The sequence below is a fragment of the Lissotriton helveticus genome, chromosome 2_1 (assembly GCF_964261635.1).
Source record: "Lissotriton helveticus chromosome 2_1, aLisHel1.1, whole genome shotgun sequence".
In the NCBI taxonomy this organism is placed as follows: domain Eukaryota; kingdom Metazoa; phylum Chordata; class Amphibia; order Caudata; family Salamandridae; genus Lissotriton; species Lissotriton helveticus.
The window spans coordinates 1,226,541,904-1,226,561,486 of record NC_136059.1 but is presented as its reverse complement, the minus strand read 5'-3'; the positions used below and the strand labels follow the sequence as shown (position 1 = coordinate 1,226,561,486).

General features: G+C 44.7%; 1 protein-coding gene across 1 annotated transcript in view; it reads right to left on the bottom strand.

The window, feature by feature from the left end:
* Nucleotides 1-4,540: 4,540 nt before the first annotated feature.
* HERC3 (HECT and RLD domain containing E3 ubiquitin protein ligase 3) overlaps nucleotides 4,541-19,583 on the bottom strand; it is a 604,132-nt gene continuing 589,089 nt past the window's right edge. Inside the window, exon 26 of the mRNA XM_078676105.1 lies at nucleotides 4,541-4,933. Coding sequence (XP_078532231.1) covers nucleotides 4,725-4,933 — 209 coding nt within the window. The 3' untranslated portion in view covers nucleotides 4,541-4,724. The remainder of the gene's footprint in view (nucleotides 4,934-19,583) is intronic.

Genomic DNA, 19,583 nt, shown 5'->3' with positions numbered 1-19,583 from the left:
GGAGTCGTGACTGAATCACGCCGTCATGAGCACAGCTCGCCCGTGGCTCATGACTGCGTGGTTCCGTCACGAGCATGGCGGCACCGCGCTCCCCCCAGCGCCACGGCGGAATTACCGCCGCAGCCAAGGAGTTAACAGACAGTGTTTTGGATCCTTTACTGAGTGTACCAAAGAACATACAACCACCAATGTTCTCATAATACCAAGTAACATTTGTCTGGGGAGATGCAAATGGCTGCTTATGTGTTTAACAATTAAAAACTTAATGTAAGACAGTGTGCCAAACATATATGTGTATACGACTTGCCCTTTCATTACATGCTAAGCACATGTGCAGCATGTCACATTTAAAAGAGTTATTCTTTTCAGGATTGGGGCAAGATAAATACGTTAAAAAAGACAGCAGGACACACTAGAAGTAGTTACACACAAATAACAAGCTGCAAAAATAGTTTATGGGTAAGTTACCAGTAACATAATTTGTGCAGCTCGTTATCTGTTACACATTTATGTTTTCTGATGCTTTCTGGTGGCTAGTAGTGAGGTCCAAAACCAATCAGTGAATATCATCAGAGGGAAATTCTCAAACAGCACCACCTGAGGACATAGGGTGGCTCCAGTCATGTTAGATGCCATGCTCTGAACATTTGGTCACCTGCTTTTCATTAAAAGCAGCACCTTTTGTCTGCGACCTTTGCCTCCTGCCTGGGAAGGTGTTATAGGAAATTACCTTCTGGTGCACCACAGGATTTGTTAGTGCTTTTCATGGTTTGCTTTGAGTAGCAAGGGGTAATATACAAAATAGGTTAATATTTACAGGCACAATATATGAAGAGGTAGCATTGTGATGCTTGACCCATCTGACCATATTGACAAGCATAAGAATTAAAAAATAAGTCACTAAGAAAGGCCAGGATAGAACACAAGGTTGGCGCTTAATAGCTACAACCAATGTGCTAGTTTCAAAGTGTGCTGTTGTTGTGTCTTTCTGTGAAGATTCCTGACTTGTAGGGAAAGATCTTTCAGTGAAGTGTTATATAAAGAGCCAAAGGGCAATGTGATCAGGGATAAACTTTAACTTGATGTCGTGTTCCTCTAGGTTGTGAGTCCAGAAGCCAAAAGAGTGTTGTGGTCCTGACGTCCCTAGTTCTGCGACAACAGTAGTACATAGAATGCTACTGCTTTGAGTTCACCTACTTACATGGAGGTGTATTAGCTGTAGTGTCTCCTTGAGTGAGTTTGCGCAATGCATGCTTCTTATTCAGTCAGCTATATCTGTCACAAAGGTGATTACCAGATGTCGCTGCATCAATGGCTTCCCTTTGAGCATGTTTTACACCAATACAAAACAGTGCTGTACCTAATAAAGGATGACTTGATTGTCAAAGTTTGCTACTGTCTAGACAGACTTTCAGTTTTAGCGTGTTTAAGCATGCCAGGGGAACAGGTCACCATTTCCATGAGTGACTTGGTTGTTCTCACTGTGAGATACGCGGTGGGAATGAACTTCAGAACAATGCTAATTATTTCTTGCAGAATACGAATTTTGCACTTTTTGTTTGCAGGCCAATTAGTTGTGAGATAAAACCCAAGACATGGTGCAAGCTGCTTCAGTCTTTTAAAATAATTTGAATAAACATAAATTACGTAATAGAGTTGAGATAGGGACAGCAAAGACAGAAATACTTTAAGGGGACGCCTCAAAAGGATTCAGTGTCTTCCCCAGTACTGCAGGGAACTCATCTGTAGGGCTTATATCCCAAATTGGAAATTACTTGCTTAACCTCAAATATGATGTGCGTTCATAGAACTTATTCATATCGCTGGACACTTCAATGTGGTAAAGATTGACAAGAGGAGGTCCTCACAAGAGAATAGGGACACAGAAAACTAAGGCTGTTTCAGTATTTGTGGATTCAAAGGATACTGCAGTCAAAGAAAATGGTGGGTGGGAGGGCTTGCTCTGTTCCCATAGGGGAAATGAACAATATGATAGGGTGCTATCTTCATGAAGTAAATTATCATCAGACTTTTAACAGTCCACAATCTAGATTCTTGATAAAGCATAGGCATCCTTGAAGAGGGTTTTACGGCAATGGAGATGACAACATGAATTCTTTGAGATGGCTGGTAGAATCATAACATCCAAGTCACAGTGATCTGCAACCTTTCTATCCTCATTAAGGAAAACACTTTTAAAATGATGATCAGGTCAGGGAGACAGATCATGATCTTGGGCATTCACACACCCTGTAGATTTTCAAGTAACTCACTGGCAGAACCCAGACTGGAAACATCTGCGATATAAATAACCGGAGAAGCCACACTGGATATGTCTTGTTTTTGTTAAGACTCTTTTTAGCCTTGGCAAGCTCTCAAAGCTTCATGCCTACTGTAAAATGCACCTGCAGATAATCTGTATGCTATGTGGTAAGTGAAACCAATGGCAAACCCCTCAGTATTCAAATTAAGGTCCCGGGGGCAATTTTACAGTTATTAAGCAAATCGGCTAGCCATCCAATTGCCTACTAACTAGGCACAACACATTCAATCTCTGTTTTGGGTCATGAGGTCACTTCATGTTAGTCCTGTTCATCTGTATCACCCACACTACAGTGACTGCCCACTAGACCTGCCTGTCAACTGAAAGGATAATTTGTCATGCCCTCGGGGGCTAAACAGCTAAGAGCAGTGATGAAAGGCTGTGATAGACAGCCGATTTTGCCCACAAGTCAATCTCTCATTTGGTCTTTCTGACATGAGAAAGAGGCCCCGAATGCACCACTAGCAAGGTGATGCCAGGGCAATCAAGATCATTTCCCCCTAAATTTGTTAAGGTTGAGAATGAAAAGGTGAAGGTTTAAAGAAAAGTGTAGGGCCAGCCAGGAGTTAGGTTTCGGGCAGCAGATCTTTGATGATGAATTCAGGATTTTTCTGGGCAAGAACAGATTAAGGCATTAACTTTTGCATTCTACGAACCCATGAGGTCCGACTCAAAAGCCAATAGCAGAAGCAGAATTTTGTAGACTTTTTCAAGGGTCCAGGATCTCTTTCACGACTGCCTGTTAAGTACTTGCCAGTAAAGGTATGTGTTCACACCATGACTTTCTCTGATGCAATTAAGGGGAAAAGACGTAAAGGATGATTCAGTCACACTCATTTACAGTTTGCTGAAGTCCTATGACGTTCCTTTCTCTCGGTTTCTGTTTTTTGGCTCCTTCAATCACCAGATGAGCCATTTGAGCTTTCCATCACGGAAGGGCCTGTTTTGACCGACTGAAGAGGTTATTGTTTCTGGAACATTACTCCCTTCAGCATGCTCTTTCCTTGGCACCAGAAGGAGAGAGGTAGTTGTGTTGTAAATGTTTGAGCTAGCTTTGTCTCGCTCCAAACCTGTGACTTCTGGCACCAGTGATGCTTCATATATTCTTCTACAAGTCTCCTTTATATCTTTTCATTTAAGGTAAAAACATGGAGGTCGACTGGGAATACCTAGTCCTCTCTTTGGCAGATTTTGGTAGACTGGATTTTGCTCTAGCATAGTTTCCTTGTTCAGCCATTTGTTAGCAGGTCTGAATTCTTCTCCTAGACAAGGCTTTCTTCCATAAAGAAATAGGGGAGAGAGTGAGAGAGTGAGTGTGAGTGTGAGAGTGTGAGTGTGTGTATATATATATATATATATATATATATATATATATATATATATACACACCTTACTTCTCTATGCTCTAGCCACTCTTTCTACAGCATATTTGTTTTAAAGAGAGAAAGAAGATAAACATTTCTAAAAAGTTTTGAGGAAAAAAAAACTCTTTATAAAAAGTAATCAGGATAGGTCGAGATGTTCTAAAATTTAAAAACATTAATGAAGATGCCACAAATGTGGATCACCATAGTCGCACCACTAAGTTGAGCCCAGACAAGTCTTAACCATGAAATATAAAGTACTAACTTATCAAGAATAATAATCAATGAATTCCATGCTGAGCAGACAAAAATATCTGAGGGTGGCATCTAACCTGGCAGGATATTGGGGGTTCTAGTTGATGTCACCACAGGTCTGCTTAGAGTTAATCCAATCCCTCTGTTGATAGCCCCAGATACTTTTCAATCTTTATGATCAGTATCATAAATCTCACCATCAGGTAGCAGTAGTATGCACAGCCTATTTAAGCTATGAAATAGACATTTTGTAAAATCATTTGCATAGGGAGCAAGGGATTGTCGGTTGTCCTCTGAAAGAGAAAGCAAAGGTGAAAGTAAGAGGGTCAAAAGGTCATGTATTACTGAAGTAAGAAAACAGCTTCCCTGAAGAGCTTAAGAAATGGCTATTATTTTTCACTAAGCAAGAGTTCCAGTAAAGTACTATAATAGTTACAATAAACCCACATGTTGGGAAAATAACCTTAAGAAATGCAGTTCATTACAGGGAGGTTTTCTGGACCAGCATGGCTCAAAACATCCAGATGAAAATTACTGTTCAGCACTCAAATAAGACTGAGCTGTTTCTTTGTTCAATGCATTAAAAATAACCTAAGACTTTGTTTCCTTTTTTTACTGCTAAACTTCAAAAGGGTACATCTGGATTATATATTTTTTAACATTTTGATTCATTAAATTACAAAAATAAAAATCAATGCAGTTATCTTTTATGTATACAACACTGAAGTCTGTACAAAGGTGGTAAAGTGCGTGTTATAGGTGAAGGGTAAACGCACGGCGCCTCAGACTAAGCTGAAGCCTTCGCAGTGGTCAATGGCCCTCGTCAGCTGGGCTTTCATCGTTTCTCTGCTTCTGTACTGAGGCAGGTCCAGCAGGTTATAACAGGTGTGCGCTACCGGCAAGTATTCCTCCCCACATGAGGTTGACTGGATAATGATGCGTAAACTGGACATGCCATATATTGGTATGCGGTCACTGCCAGTCAAAAATACTGGTGTGTCGTCGGTCAAACATATGGAAGGTAAACAAAAGAGAAAAGAAGCAGTTGTAAGCTTTAAATCATTTTTTGGGTAGCAAACTGTGTTTTATTTCACACTGGAAACAATGGAGCCATTCAATAACATTACTTATAAGCCCCCAATTAACATATGATCCAGAATCGCATTCTATGCAGAGGTGCACACTGATGGTATGGGACAATAAATAGCATGACCGACTGACCTGCACGTCACCCCTTTTCCCTGTCTATCTATAAAGTGAGCTTTTCGTTGTGAGGTCAAAGGGCCTTAATACCTACAGGCTGCATTCCACAGAATCCGATTTGCCTCTTCACTCTCATTTTCTCACAATTCAAATAAATATGTTAGTATTAGTTACATCTATAGAATACACCTCCAGAAGTGCCGCCCAGGAGAACTATATTAACAAGAAACAAGGGAACCCCAGTAAACTGGAAGAGACCAACCTAGAGTGCAAGTATTTATACAGGAACAATGATCCCTCACAACATAAATCAAAGGCAGTAATGAACACAGAGATACAATGATATATATGTCATAGATATCCCAATGGGATTTATAAATTTATTTACATCAAAGTTAAAGAAAACATGAAATGTAGGATCGTTTCCAACGGGAGAAGGAGCTTCAAAGCTCAGGCGTAACACGCTAGTGTTGCCAATATACAATCAATAGTTAGGCCACAAACATATAAATAGCACCAAGGTACTGAGGTCGACGACGTTTCGGTCCCTAACATGAAGCCCAGTGACACAAAATGGAAGATAAAAGAATGTTAATACAGAGCAGCCATGCCTGTTACATAGAAACAATGGCTCCTTTCAGTGCAGAGTGGACCTCTCTTAGTAACAAGATGTTGTAGTCCCTATATAACTTTAGGTGTGAAGTAAGTCTGCAACAACTGCAAGCCAATCAACATTCCAGAGATCAGGAAATCTGTTTGGCCATAAAAGGAAAAGTCAGGGGGTATTGCGATACCAGATGGAAAAGGAGGGGCGTCCGGTGCAAGCAAAGATTCCACATTGAGAAAGGGAGGTGGGGGAGGAACCATGTCAGACAGTAGTAACACAAAAGCAGAAATAAACACACACAGGATCTGATGGGTAGGCTTGGGAGGTGCTAGGGCAAAACATCACATGATGTTTAAAATTAAGACACATGACCACAGAAACACAAGTCAGACAGCCATGCCTTGCCTTGCCTAGTAGCCCACCACTATCCAGTCACAATATTCCCCGGATCAGAAACAAGGTTTTTGTAATACTGCGCATCCCTGGAGGGAACACATGAATGAAGTAACAATTGTGAGTGTCTACAAGATGAGTAAGGCATGGGAAGAGCGAGGCACATTGGCAACACATGAAATGTATTGCATCCCACAAAATGAACAAGTTACTTACCTTCGGGAATGCCTTATCTGTTACAGACTATATCTAGTCGCAGATTCCTTACCATAGAATTGTCCCAGGCGTTATACTGAATCTAGAAGACTTTTTGTGAGCAGTACCCTAGCGTGCTCGTAGGTGTGGTCGATCAGCTCCGGGTCGTTATCTGCACCACCTATATAAACTCCACCAGGGCACGCTGACCTCAATTACTTTTCACGACTTTCCACGGCAGAAGTGAGGAACCATGAAGCGCACTGACACGGGTGAGTACAAAACTAGGACCCTGAAATGGATAAGCCTTGACCCCTAGAAATCTGTCTGCAGACCCTGAAGGATCAGTGGGTTGGTAGGGAATCTATGGTTTAATATAGTCTCTACCAAATAAGGCATTACTGAAGGTAAGTAACTTGTTCGTCTGCTAGAGACTTCTAGCCACAGATTCCTTACCTTTGAATAGATAAGCAATACCATCCCAGGAGGAGGGCCGCAGACTAATTTTAGACTAGGAAGTCCTGTAGGAAACTCCTGCATGCAAAACTGCTGACATTGCACGTTCTCGACAGAGGGTAACAGATCTAACCAAGGCTCTCCCCACTGTTAAAAGCAACCTTGCAGCACCTCCAGTTGGAGACTCCATTTGTGATACCCTAGGCATCGACAGATGGGTTTGTCCGCCTTGGCGTTCAGCGAACCGGCCAGGTGATGAACGACCAGGGATATGCCCTGCTGTTAGAGCCATGTTCAGAGATACAGGGCGTCTTGACAAAGGGTCCAAGACACCACCCCGCCCTGTTTATTGCAGTACCACATGGCGGTGGTGTTGTCCGTGAACACCTGCACTAGCCTCCCTTGAAGGAGGATAGAAAGGCTTTCAATGCAGGTCGGATTGCCCAGAGCTCCAGTATGTTGATGTGGAGTCTGGATTCTGCTGGAGACCAGAGTCTTCAGATCTCCACCTCTCCCAGATGGCCTGTCAATTCTGGTTGTGGAAGGGAGAAAGTTCTGCCTCAGACCCAATCATGGTTGCTTAGCCACCACTGCAGATCGTTTGCAGTTCCCTCTGAGATCTATACCACTTCGGAGAGATTACCCGGATGCTGTGCCCACTGGAACTTCAGGTCCCATTGCAGAGCCTGCATATGGCATCAGGCATGTGTCACCAACAGGATTCAGGAGACAATGAAACCCAGCAGCCTCAGAGTCATCATAGCCTGAATATCTCGGGAGGATATGACAGAAACTGCAGGACAGCTCCGATGAAAAGAAGCATCTGAGTGGGAGTCATGTGTGACTTCGGCATATTGGTAGTAAACCCCAGCGAATGCCGTAGTCAGGAGGTGGGAGATGACAGCCTGGGGCGAGCCCATCTTCAACATCCAGTCGTCGTGATAGGGGAAGACCGGCAGCCCTGATCTCCGCAGATGAGCTGCAACCACTGCCATTACCTTGGTGAACACCAGAGGGGCGCTAATAAAGCCAAAGGGGAGCACAGTGAACTGAAAAGGCTTGTGGCCTACCGTAAACCACAGTGTGCGCCAGTGGGAAGGCAGGCCGGGAATATGAAAATAAGCCCTCTGCAAGTTCAACCCTACCATCCAGTCTCCTGGGTCCAGGGCAGCCAGGAACTGAGCTAGCGTGAGCATCTTGAAGTTTTGAGGAAGAAACTGAGGGCTCAGAGGTAGGACTGGAAGAGGACAAATGCCCTTGTCCTTTTGGGGACCAGAAAGTGGCAGCAATAGCAACCACAGTCTACTTATGGCCCCGGAACACTATCTATGGCTCCCTTGGCCAAGCGAACCATGGCTTCCTCGTGGAGCAATGACAAATGATCTTCCATCAGCCGGCCTTGAGATGGTGGTGTGGAGGGAGGAGTAGTCTCAAAGGGGAGAAAGTAGCCCCTTCGGACAATCTGCAAAACCCACCTGTACGATGTTATGGACTGCCATAGGGGCAGTTGATGGTGAATCCTGCCACCAACTGGATGCCCATGGTGTTGAAGGGGCAGACTAGGAAGGCTTGGAGGCTGCACTGCTGAGTGGGTGGTGGACGGACCAGACTGCTAGCTATCTGACCCATAAGGTCTGTGGGTACTTCTCCCTCGTACACGCAGAGGATAAGGAGCATGTGTGGCTCGGTGGTTGGAAAGGTTTTGGCTCATTTGGAAGCCCCTTCTGTAGATACGAAAGGAGCGAAAGACAGTCTGGGGGATGACGTGGAGTAGCCGAGAGGCTCAAGTACTTGGCTGTAGCCTGCAAGTCCTTAAAGCACTCCAGCGTCGAGTCTATCTTGTCTCCGAAGAGACGGGTGCCATCAAAGGGCATGTCCATAAGGGAATCTTAGACATCCCCCGAAAAGCCAGTCGTCCTTAACCAGGTGTGCTGCCTCAGGGCCACGGTTGATGACACCGATCTGCCCAATGAGTCAGTCGTGTCCAATCCACAACGAATTGTGAATTTTGAGGTCTCTCTCCCATCGGCAACAGCCTGAGAGAGTACGGCCTGGGCTTCTTCAGGGCCCTGCAGTAGCACTTGCGCAACTGTGTCCCACAGTGTGTGGGAGTAATGTCTCAAAAGACATGCAGTGTTCTCAGACCGTAATGCTAGGCTGGCAGAAGAAAACATTTTCTTCCGCAAAGGGTCCAGCCTTTTGGATTCCCTGTCCAGGAGAGTGGCAGGGAATGCTCCCTGGAAAGACGAGGCTTGGACCACCAAGTTCTTCAGGGTAGGGTGCTGGGTGAGGAAGTTTGGGTCTCCTGGCACGGGGCAATGGTACCAGGTGATTATCCTATTTACAGGAGCTCCTGTGTTGGGTTTGGACCATGTCCCCAACAGGACATCAGTGAGGGCATCATTGAACGGCAGTAGGGGTTTCGATGAGGAGACTCCTGTTGCAGCACCTGTCAAGCTGATGGTCTTGACTGCCACCGAGGGCCCTCTTCAACACAATTGTGTACGAGGCTCCCTCCTCTGTAGCCATGGTAGGGGGAGAAAACAAATCAGTAACTTGGGAAGTATCCAGTCTACTGTCTTCACCCAGTTCCTCAGTCCAGTCCAGTCCATTTTAGGGCCTATGTATGGCTAGTATTTTTCAGGGTCCAGCGACCCCTCCCGTTCCTACTCGAGCCCTAGCCCACGGGAAAAGGGCTCAGATCTAGGCAGCGTGGTTCCTGCTGGCATCGGAGTCAGCTCTGTGTCGGAGTATGGGATCACAATGGGGATGGTGCTGCCAGTGAGCGGTGCAGGGAGCGTTGGCCTCCGGTCCGGTGCTGGGGAAGGTCGAGATGGTACGTCTGGCATTGGTTTGGCTCCAGGAGTAGATCTCTGGGGGCCCGCTGGGACTGGAGCCACTGGAGCCGAACCAGATGCCCCCCACCACCCCCTTCCACCCCGCAGGCGCGACAATGGGGTTCAGGCTGGCCAAAAATTAGGCACATGGCCTCCTTAAACTCTTTAAGTTGGGCAGCAGTTGCTCCAGCTCACGGAATGTCAGGGAGGCGCAGAGTCCACCCAGGCTCCGGCTCCGAAGAAAATAAAACAAGCATTTACAATGCAATAGGGCTCGCAGCATTAAAGTTTGAGTTATTGTCATTGTGTATGACAATGCGTTGCATAAATTTTCCGAAAACTCTGAATTGGTGTATAAAGATGATTTGCAAACTGTCATGTTGCTCAATAATAATGAGAGTTGGGAATAATTATGCTATCTTTTGCTATCCTGTGCTTGTTTATTATGCTGTGCTGTGTTTTGTTATGCTATTCTGTGTGTTATGCTATGTTTTGTTATGCTATGCTGGTGAGGGTGAGTGAGGGTGTGTGAGGGTGAGAGAGGGTGTGTGAGGGTGTGAGTGTGAGGGGGTGTGGGGGGTGTGAGGGTGTGGGGGGTGTGAGGGTGTGGGGGGTGTGAGGGTGTGGGGGGTGTGAGGGTGTATGGGGGTGAGGGGGTGTGAGCGTGAGGGGGTGTGAGCGTGAGGGGGTGTGAGCGTGAGGGGGTGTGAGCGTGAGGGGGTGTGAGCGTGAGGGGGTGTGAGCGTGAGGGGGTGTGAGCGTGAGGGGGTGTGAGCGGGTGTGAGGGTGAGGGGGTGTGAGGGAGTGTGAGGGTGAGGGGGTGTGAGGGTGAGGGGGTGTGTGAGGGTGTGAGGGGGTGTGAGGGTGAGGGGGTTTGAGGGTGTTTGAGGGTGAGGAGGTGTGAGGGTGAATAGTGAAGCATTGTGCAGCGTGCACATAGTAAGTGTGTGTGCAGGCAGTGTATGTGTTTGGAAATAGCACTGCACTTTTAGTAATTTTTGAACAATTTACGCTCGAAAATTCTTTTATTTTGTTAAAATTGCAGATTATTCAGCAGATGGTCGATTATGTGGCAAATGCAGCAAGTCTATGATTATGCGAAAATTGCAGCAGACATACAATCGTATCTTTTCATTGGGCCTGGCTATTACTAATGCGCTCCATTTACAAAAACAGGTTTTTTCTCAAGCCCAAGCCCTCTCCTCAATTGATATTTTGAATGAAAGTAAAGGTCAAATGGCGTGTGCTGTCACATCCTCTACCCCTCACATTTTGGTGAATTAACGTCTCTGCTACGCACCCCCTCCCCCAAGTATTATTTGCTTTGAAGTGTCTGCAGCGAGTGCTCAAGTCGCAGTGGCGGAGGTCGCTGGGGTAGTTGAGGTGTGCAGTTGCTGGAGTGGTGGTGCCTGTTTCTTGTCTGTTGCACTGTCCCTGGGTGAGATTGGGGCGGAGTATGTCAAGTTGTTTTGGTGAATGGGAGTAGGAAGAACCTGTAGTGATCAGCACAAATTGTTGGATAGGGTAATGAGGAGAGGGTGTGGCCTAATGGCCAGAGCTGCCGACTTTGGAGCTGGGAGCTACGTTCCTAGCATCCTGTGATTCTGGGCCAATCACTTAACTCCCTGATCATACGAACAATGAATGTGTCTTTGTATAACATAACTGGTGCGCATGCAAAACACTCCAATACCCTCGGGTCGAATTCGCGCTAAATAAATCTGCAATAAGAAAACAAAATGGGGACTCTGCTGTTTGGAGCTGTGCGGTTACTGTTTTGGGGCGGCAGCTGCCTTTCTGGTTCTATATAAACAGGGACATTACTGAGGATTGCGGCGCAGCTCGAGACACCAGACAAGCGGGCGGAGAGTCACCTTTTGCTGTTTGCTATTTATGTGGCGTTTGCGGCTCAAATGATAACGGGGAAATGTGGAGATAAATGGATCGCTGGTCAGATTACCGGAGCAGGAAGGGACGCTGCATGCAGACGACATCTCCGTGTATATATTATCCGCCGGCAGCAGACAGCGGCCTGGGTTTAAACGATAGGATTTGAATATTACGGGGGTGTCAACCAAATAAGGCTTAGGCGAGGTCTGAATTGTTCTTTCTTAATCTGGGGGAGAAGAGTCCAAGAAAGTTGGCATTTAAAAAAAAACAATTTTGATTGTTAGTGATTTTGTCTTGCACGGAAGTTAAAACGTAAGCAAAAACGAAACTGTGGGCAAAAACGAAACTTCCGTCTTCGGAAGTCCGCACCCACGGAGTGGCTGGCCAGAAAAGCAGTTTTGGTGACGCGGGGCTCCCATGCCCGAAGGAGAGCCCCGCGGAGGATGCATTAGTCCGGAGTGGCGGTAAGTGGGGCTTGGGGGGAAGGGGGTGCGCGTGTGTGTATGGTGCGCTGGTGTGTGTGTGTGGGTATGTGTGCGATGGCGGGGGCATCTGTATGCGTTGGTGCGTGTGCTTGTGTGTAGGTGCGCTCGTGTGGGTGCGCATGCGTGCAGGGGGAGGTGTGGCTGTGTGGTACAGCTTTCCAGGAGAGGAGACAGCGAGCGCATTTACGTGCGCGTGGCCCGCTCAATTCCGAGCGCGCGGCCAGCTCCTGTCCCCTCTCCTGGAAAGCAGACTCCCTGACAATAGGGTCTCTGGCGAGACCGCGATTCGCGCGGTTAACGCCACAAGCCCTAATAAAATGATAGTCAGCGCACTCCTATTATGTCAAAAGAATAATGAACTATTCAAGTATTAATGCGTGCTATCCAGGTGCAGGTGAATGTTCACCATTATACTACGTGTGCAGCGTGATAAATAGGATCAACTATTCACGAAATGTAATCAAAAAGCAAACTCTTCACATTTTTTAACAAAAACATCTATATAACAACCAATGGCAATTGAATCAAATGTATGACAGTATCTGGTCTACTATTGAATTTACATCACAAAAAATTGGTAAACAATAAATCAAACATCAATTTTTATGCATGGTGATCTGCTTCTTGCAAATAACAAGATAATCTGATGCATTTTCAGCCCAATGCATTTTGGGATTTAATGCATCCCTACTTCAGGGGCCACTGTAAAAAAACGAACAAACCATCATATAATACATTGCTGATGCTTAAGGAATTATTTAACAAGCACAATAACGTTCAGAAAAGGCCAAAGAGCCAGTGCCACCTATATATGCTTACACATTGCAAGAACAGAGAATTCACGTAAGAAGTGTAACATGCTAGGATGTTCAGTTGAGGAGCTCACCACTGACATCCAACGGGTGCACAGAGAACCTTTTAAACATAACCCACAAAGGACTAAACCTCGTAAGATTCTGATTAACTTCCACACATATGCCCTCAAGGAACAGATTCTCAACCAGGCTCTTAAACAGAAATCTCTATCAGGGAAGGGATTCTCTTTTCAAATAAGATCAGACCTGGACAGGGTCACACTTGAAAGACAGTGGGAACTAGGTAGGCGCTTAGATGCCTTTAGGAGGGTGGGCGCCACAGCGAAGATAACCTTCCCCGCAGCGTTAAAAGTTATGCATAATAACAAAATGTATAATATTAGGACAGTAACCGCAGCGGATGAGCTTCTGTTGGAGCTGGGTAAAAAGGCTTCTGCATTATAGGGGAGAACGGGTTTCAAGGGCCCTTAGTCATGCAACTTGTGGGGTTTCCCCTTTTTTTGTTTAGGAATATACTTAAAGGCTTGATACTTGATACTGGGAAAAGGAAAAAAAAAAAAAGAAAAAAAAATACCTGGTAGTAGTCACACATATAAAAGCACATAATGGAAAAGAAAAAAAAATATTAGTGAGGATACTTGGTCATTTTTTTCACTACTACCTCTGTCCTTTTATATCTTCTAGCACATAAGATAGACCTTTACACAAGGGGTTGGGTTCTAGCTCAGGTTGGGACCGGGTGGGTGAGTTGGGGTCCGTAGGGGGGGTGCCATCTACTGGATTTGATCCGGTTAGATACATCTAGGGTTCTCCACGGGAGGGGGGGAGGGAAGGGGCAGGGAGGTTGGGAGAGGGGGGGGGGGGGGTTAAAAATTAAAAAAATTCTCATTTGTCACTTTAATGCGTTGTTCTATGAAGTTCAGTGGACATTGTATGGCCTGGAGAAGAGTCTGTTCTGGTTAAAGCTCTGTTTTAAGTGGTATAGCGGTACTCCCAGGCTCTGCCATATGGTAAGAGCTTGGCTGATTTTTGTTTTTCTTCTTCTTCTTCGTTGGGGATGGCTAATCTAAAGATATGTTCCTGGAACATAAATGGCCTGCGGACTAAACTCAGAGCTAGAAAACTGTTTCAGTACCTCTGCGATATGGACGTGCAGGTTATCCTGCTCCAGGAAACCCATCTGACCCAAGCTGAGTTAGATGTTTGGGTGAAGAAAAACAGGTGGATCGACTTTGCGGTCTCCACCTCCCAAAATACAAATATAAGGGGAGTATCTTTGATTTTTTAAAAACAGCTAAAGGCAAGATTGTTAAACTCCATGGCAGACCCAGGGGGTAGATGGGTCATCGCATTATTAAATATCTTGGGGGCCCAATTTACCTTGGTGGGGTATTACGGCCCGAATCAAGATGACCCCTCAGTATTAGAGACCATCTTTTTTCACCTTTTATCTTTCCCTGAGCCAGTAATATTCGCAGGTGATTTTAACATAGTACTTGATCCAATTTTGGACAAGTCTCAAAACAATCGGTCCCCGTATCCCTTCAAAGTCTAGGTCTTTTTTGCTTAGTTCGATGAAGCAGTATGGGTATGTGGACGTTTGGAGGGAAAGGTCTGGGACTCAGCAAGGGGTCTCTTTTAGAAATTATAAATATCATCATCAATCTCAGATTGATTTTGTATTGGTTAGCCAGAGTTTAGTGGCTGCTGTTAAAGATATACATTATTTACCTATACATCTATCTGACCATTCGGCCGTGGTATTGGATCTATCAGCAGCCCTTAATGCCTCATGTAGAAGATGGACATTTGATCGTTCCCTGCTCTCCCACCCCGATGACATCTTATTTCTTAAAATGGAGATCCGGCACTTTCTTAATGAGAATTTTGGGTCAGTTGACAATGGTATTGTCTGGGACTCCCTAAAGGCATTCTTACGAGGCCTCATCACCGCTAAGGTGTCCTATAAAAGGAGGGAGTACAGGGAGGCTGTTGCTTCGCTTGAAGCAAACATAGCCAATGCTCAATATGATATTGATACCAACGGGGCTTCCTCGGCAACCCTTTTATCAAACTTACAAAATAAACTTCTCTCCTTAAAAGGGCAATTAACCTCAATCTTGAACCGCGTGTTCAAGAAAGATGGGACGCTAGTAAGATCGCCCATTTTGAGTACGGTGAGGGTGCAGGGAAATTATTAGCCTGGAAATCCAAAACCGATCAAATTCGTAACAACATAGATTTGATCACGGTTAATAACATCTCAAAAACATCAGATACGGATATAAGACAGGCTTTTAGAGACTTTTTCCAGGAAATCTATTATGAGGATAAAATAACTGAACCTGGCCAAATTAGGAAATGGTAAAATCAAATAGCTTTGCCGACTTTATCGAGTGAACAGAGTAATCATATGGATAGCATAATCACAGAGGAGGAAGTTGTAAAGGCCATTCAATGTGCAAAAAAAGGGAAGGCTGCAGGACCGGACGGTTTACCTGCAGAAATCTACAGAGCATTAGTGCAAGAACTAGCCCCCTTTTTGACAATTTTGTTTAACCAAATTCTACAGGACGGTATGCGCCCTCCATTATCTTGGGATAACGCCTCTATAACCTTAATCCTAAAACCTGGAAAGGCGCCTTCCGCATGTGGGTGGTATAGACCCATATCAATTCTGAATGTGGATTATAAGATCTTTACCACAATACTTGCTAAGAGATTGGCAATGGTGGCACCTGAAATCCTTCATTCAGATCAGAAAGGGTTTGTGAAGGGACGGCAATTATACCAACTAACTTATGATTAATAGGGGCAATAGATATGGCCTCTCTGGAGTCCCTCCCCTTAGCGGTCCTCACGCTGGACGCAACCAAGGCCTTTGACAGAGTGAACTGGGTTTACCTGTCGGAGGCCTTGGCGAAGTTCAGTGTGGGTGAAAAGATGCGGAGAGCAATTACCCTTTTATACCAGAATCCGAGTGCCTGCATTTTGGTAAATGGTATACTATCTGAGCCTTTGAACATCTCAAGAGGTACCAGGCAGGGCTGCCCACTCTCCCCACTCTTGTTCGATCTATACATTGAACCATTTGCCCAGAGTCTAAGGGAGAGCATTAACATCAGACCGTTCATGTATAAAGGGTGGGAGAGAAAGGTGGCCCTATATGCCGATGATATTCTGGTATACACCTCAGAGGTACACACCGCGCTACCAGCAGTTTTAAAGCTGGCCTCGGAGTTTGGAGAAATATCTGGGTATCAGATTAACCCTGATAAAACAGAGATGTTGATTTGGAACGTAGATCAGATTCCAGCAGATATCGCGATACGCCCAGGGAATAAGTTGAGATACCTGGGTATTAACATCATCAAGGATATCAATCAGATAGCTAAGATAAACTTTGTTGCTGTAGCTAAAGAATGTCGTAAACTGTTAACTTCATGGGCACAACTTCCTTTATCATTTTTAGGAAGGGTTAATTTGATTAAAATGTCTCTTACCTAAGGTTTCTTTTCTTTTTAACACTATTCCGTTATATTTTGATCCCTTATTAATAAATAAACTACAATCAGATATTAACTCCTTCATCTGGAGTAACCGACTTTCGAGGATCTCCTGGAAAAAGCTTAGGAGGCGTAGAGAAAAAGGTGGAATCGCGGCCCCAGATTTTCAATTATATGCATGGGCATTTCAATTATCACATGCCAGAATACTTCTTAAAAATCCATCAGGGTACGGGGTCGAATCTTTGTATTCCACTCTTCTCACAGGTGAAGGGGTTAGTCATTCAGGGTTTTTGTTTAAGTTTGGGGATCCCAAGTTTTAAAAAAAAATTAAGTTGAAGATTCTGCAAGGATTTGCCAAGATATGGGCACAGATAACAAAAACTATTAAGGTAGGGTATTACAATAGTAGAACTCCACTGTGGGATCTCCCTGAGACCCCCACCTGGTTGAGAGATAGTCTAGCGACACCAATTAAAGAAGCTGGATTGGCTGTGTGGGGGGATTTGTTTACAGAAGGAGAGCTACTTCCGTGGGAGTATCTTAGAAACATCATTGGCATAAACTTTGCTAGGTTTAAATACTTGCAAATAGACAGCTGGTCCCACGCATACACTTCCCGCACAACGCGTGGAAATAAATTCCCTATAGGAGGTTACAGCCAATTAATATCGTCCTTGGTTGACAAACCTCCCGCTAAAAAGGAAATTTCAACTTTGTATAACCTGATTATGGTGGAAAGGGATGGAGATTTCTCACTACCAGTGGACCTTTGGGCATCAACTATAATGGGGCATAATCTACAAACCCTCTGGAGCCTATCCTGTGGAATGTTGTGGGACGTAGTGAAACCATCTTGGCTCCGTAGAAATCACATCTTTACTATTCACAGGGCCTACTACTCCCCATTAAGGCTCTCGAAATTTACACAGGGGAGTCAGGTAGCATGCCCTAAATGTGGTGAGGTAGCTGTTTCGGACTGTCATATGTTTTTTTTTTTTTTAAAACCTTTATTTTGGAAAAAGAACACAGATACAGACCTACTGTCATATGTTTTTTGAGTGTCCCGTTCTGTCAACTTTTTGGGAGGGCATAAAAAGAACTCTGTCTCTATCTTTGAACTTGAGCATAGTCCTCGATCTCCCACTGATCATCTTTGGCATTATGGAAGATATCCAAAGCTCAGAGAAGAAGCTAGTTTTCTATTCTATCTTGCTTGCTAGGAGGGAGATATGCAGAAGATGGAAAGACCCTTTGCCCCCTACAATAGAAGACTGGTACTCCGCGATTCTATCTGTTTCCAGATTAGACCTGGGTAGGTCTAGTAACTCAAACAAAAAGGCGTTTTGGTATCTACTAAATTGGGCACATTGAGTTTGCGGGTTTTTTAAAAAAAAAAATTCCCCCCGGGTCCAATGATTAAGCCACGTGGATATATCCCAGGGCCTGGCATTATTGTGGAATCTTCCACTTTTCTTTTTAATGATTGGTTTCCGTCTGGTGAAATAAAGTTGGTCGAGAAGGAGGAGCTGAGGGTTGAGTTTGGATAGTTGATTTTGAACCCCACCAGCTAAGATATCTGCTGAGACAGCACCCCGCTCGTATACCACTCGACTTCATCATGGAAACAGATCATTGTGGCAAATGAGGACAACAAGAAAAAAAAAAAAAAAAAGAAGTGTAACATGCAAATGAAGAGATAGAGTTCATCTGTGAAAATGTAACCAGTAAAAACGTGGCTGTCAAGGCAAGTCAACCAGAAAGTGCGATAATGGTTGGTGATGAAAAAATAGTAAACAAAATCGTGCTAGAAAACCACAAACCAACCCGTGGTTATCAGTACCCGGTGTCCAAAGTTTAAAAAAACCACATGCACTCGATAAAAATCGTAAAAACCCGACCATCATATATACCGATGGCAAACTCACTGGATGCTGTAGCAGCCAAATTCCACTTGTCAACAACAGAATTACGACAAAAATGGTACCCAAACTGTGAAAAACACAAATCTCAGTGTACTGCATATCGCACTGAAAACAAACTGAGAATGGCAAGCGTAAACTAATCACGAAAACCAAGATTACCTCACTAATTGTCTTGTTTATTGAAGACCTCGGTAGTCTATGTCCAACAGTCTGGAAAACACGGAATGCTTTATACTTGTCACTAATGCAGGGCACCAAGCTACCTAGAAAAGATGACGAGGGATGTCGTAAACTCCGAAGAACCATGCCTCAAGTGGCAGTGCTCCCTTGACTCATCAGCAACAGACGAGAAGTTGAAGAGCGCTTCAATTTCTTGCTCTTTTTCTTGTGCCCCAGTGTCCAGAGGATTTAAAAAATGACAAAGACAACTTCGTGATCCGCAAGTGATCCTGGAACCTTCCCCTCAACCAACACCTCGCTTTCTGCAGAGTCGCGTGCCCGGCCACTAGCAGCTTCAGGGACTGCTATCGCAAAGCCTCCGGGGCCATGGTCACGCTCCAGGCACCACAGACCGTTGAGGTGCAGGTCCGTCGGTGACAGGCACCGCAAGGCTCAAACCCTATCTTATAAAGATGACATCTCGACACACCCGGAGGTAATACCCCAAAAACAGTTGACAAATCCTTGAAAAAATTCAGTCAAAAAATGACAGAGCTGTAGCTCTTTCCGGAACAGTGGTGGCTGGCGCAATAAGAAAAGAACGGATATCGGAGTACCTGGGTGTCATCTATATGGGTGCCACGGAAGTCAATTCCAAAGCAAGCTACGCCAATGACACCACGCGGAGCGGATCAATGCCATCTACCTGCACGCAGGGATACTACCCACGAAAAATATTCTGGATCCAATCTGATGCTTGTGGAAATTTAAAGGTAAGGAATCTGCAGCTAGAAGTCTATATCAGATATGTTTGATCTTGATCGTGAGGCGAGATAGTTGCTGTCTCTCCTAACAGTCTCACTTACCCGGATCTCTCTTGCCTTGCCTCAATCCCTATCTCTTGACCGAATACATTCTACCGCACAGCGACAATGCATTTGCACATAAATTAACATGGGTGAGAACCAAAGCAAATTTATGGGCATTGAGGTGTGAGACTGTCTGATATGACTTTGTCACAGGCTTATCAAGCAAAAACACTTCCACATTATATGCGGTAACATTATAGGATAATAAGGAAACTGTTACTTACTAATAACTACTTTGCAGTTTATTGTGTTGCACATAAACATTGTGTGCACTTTCCTGTTATCTATTGCTGGATCCGAA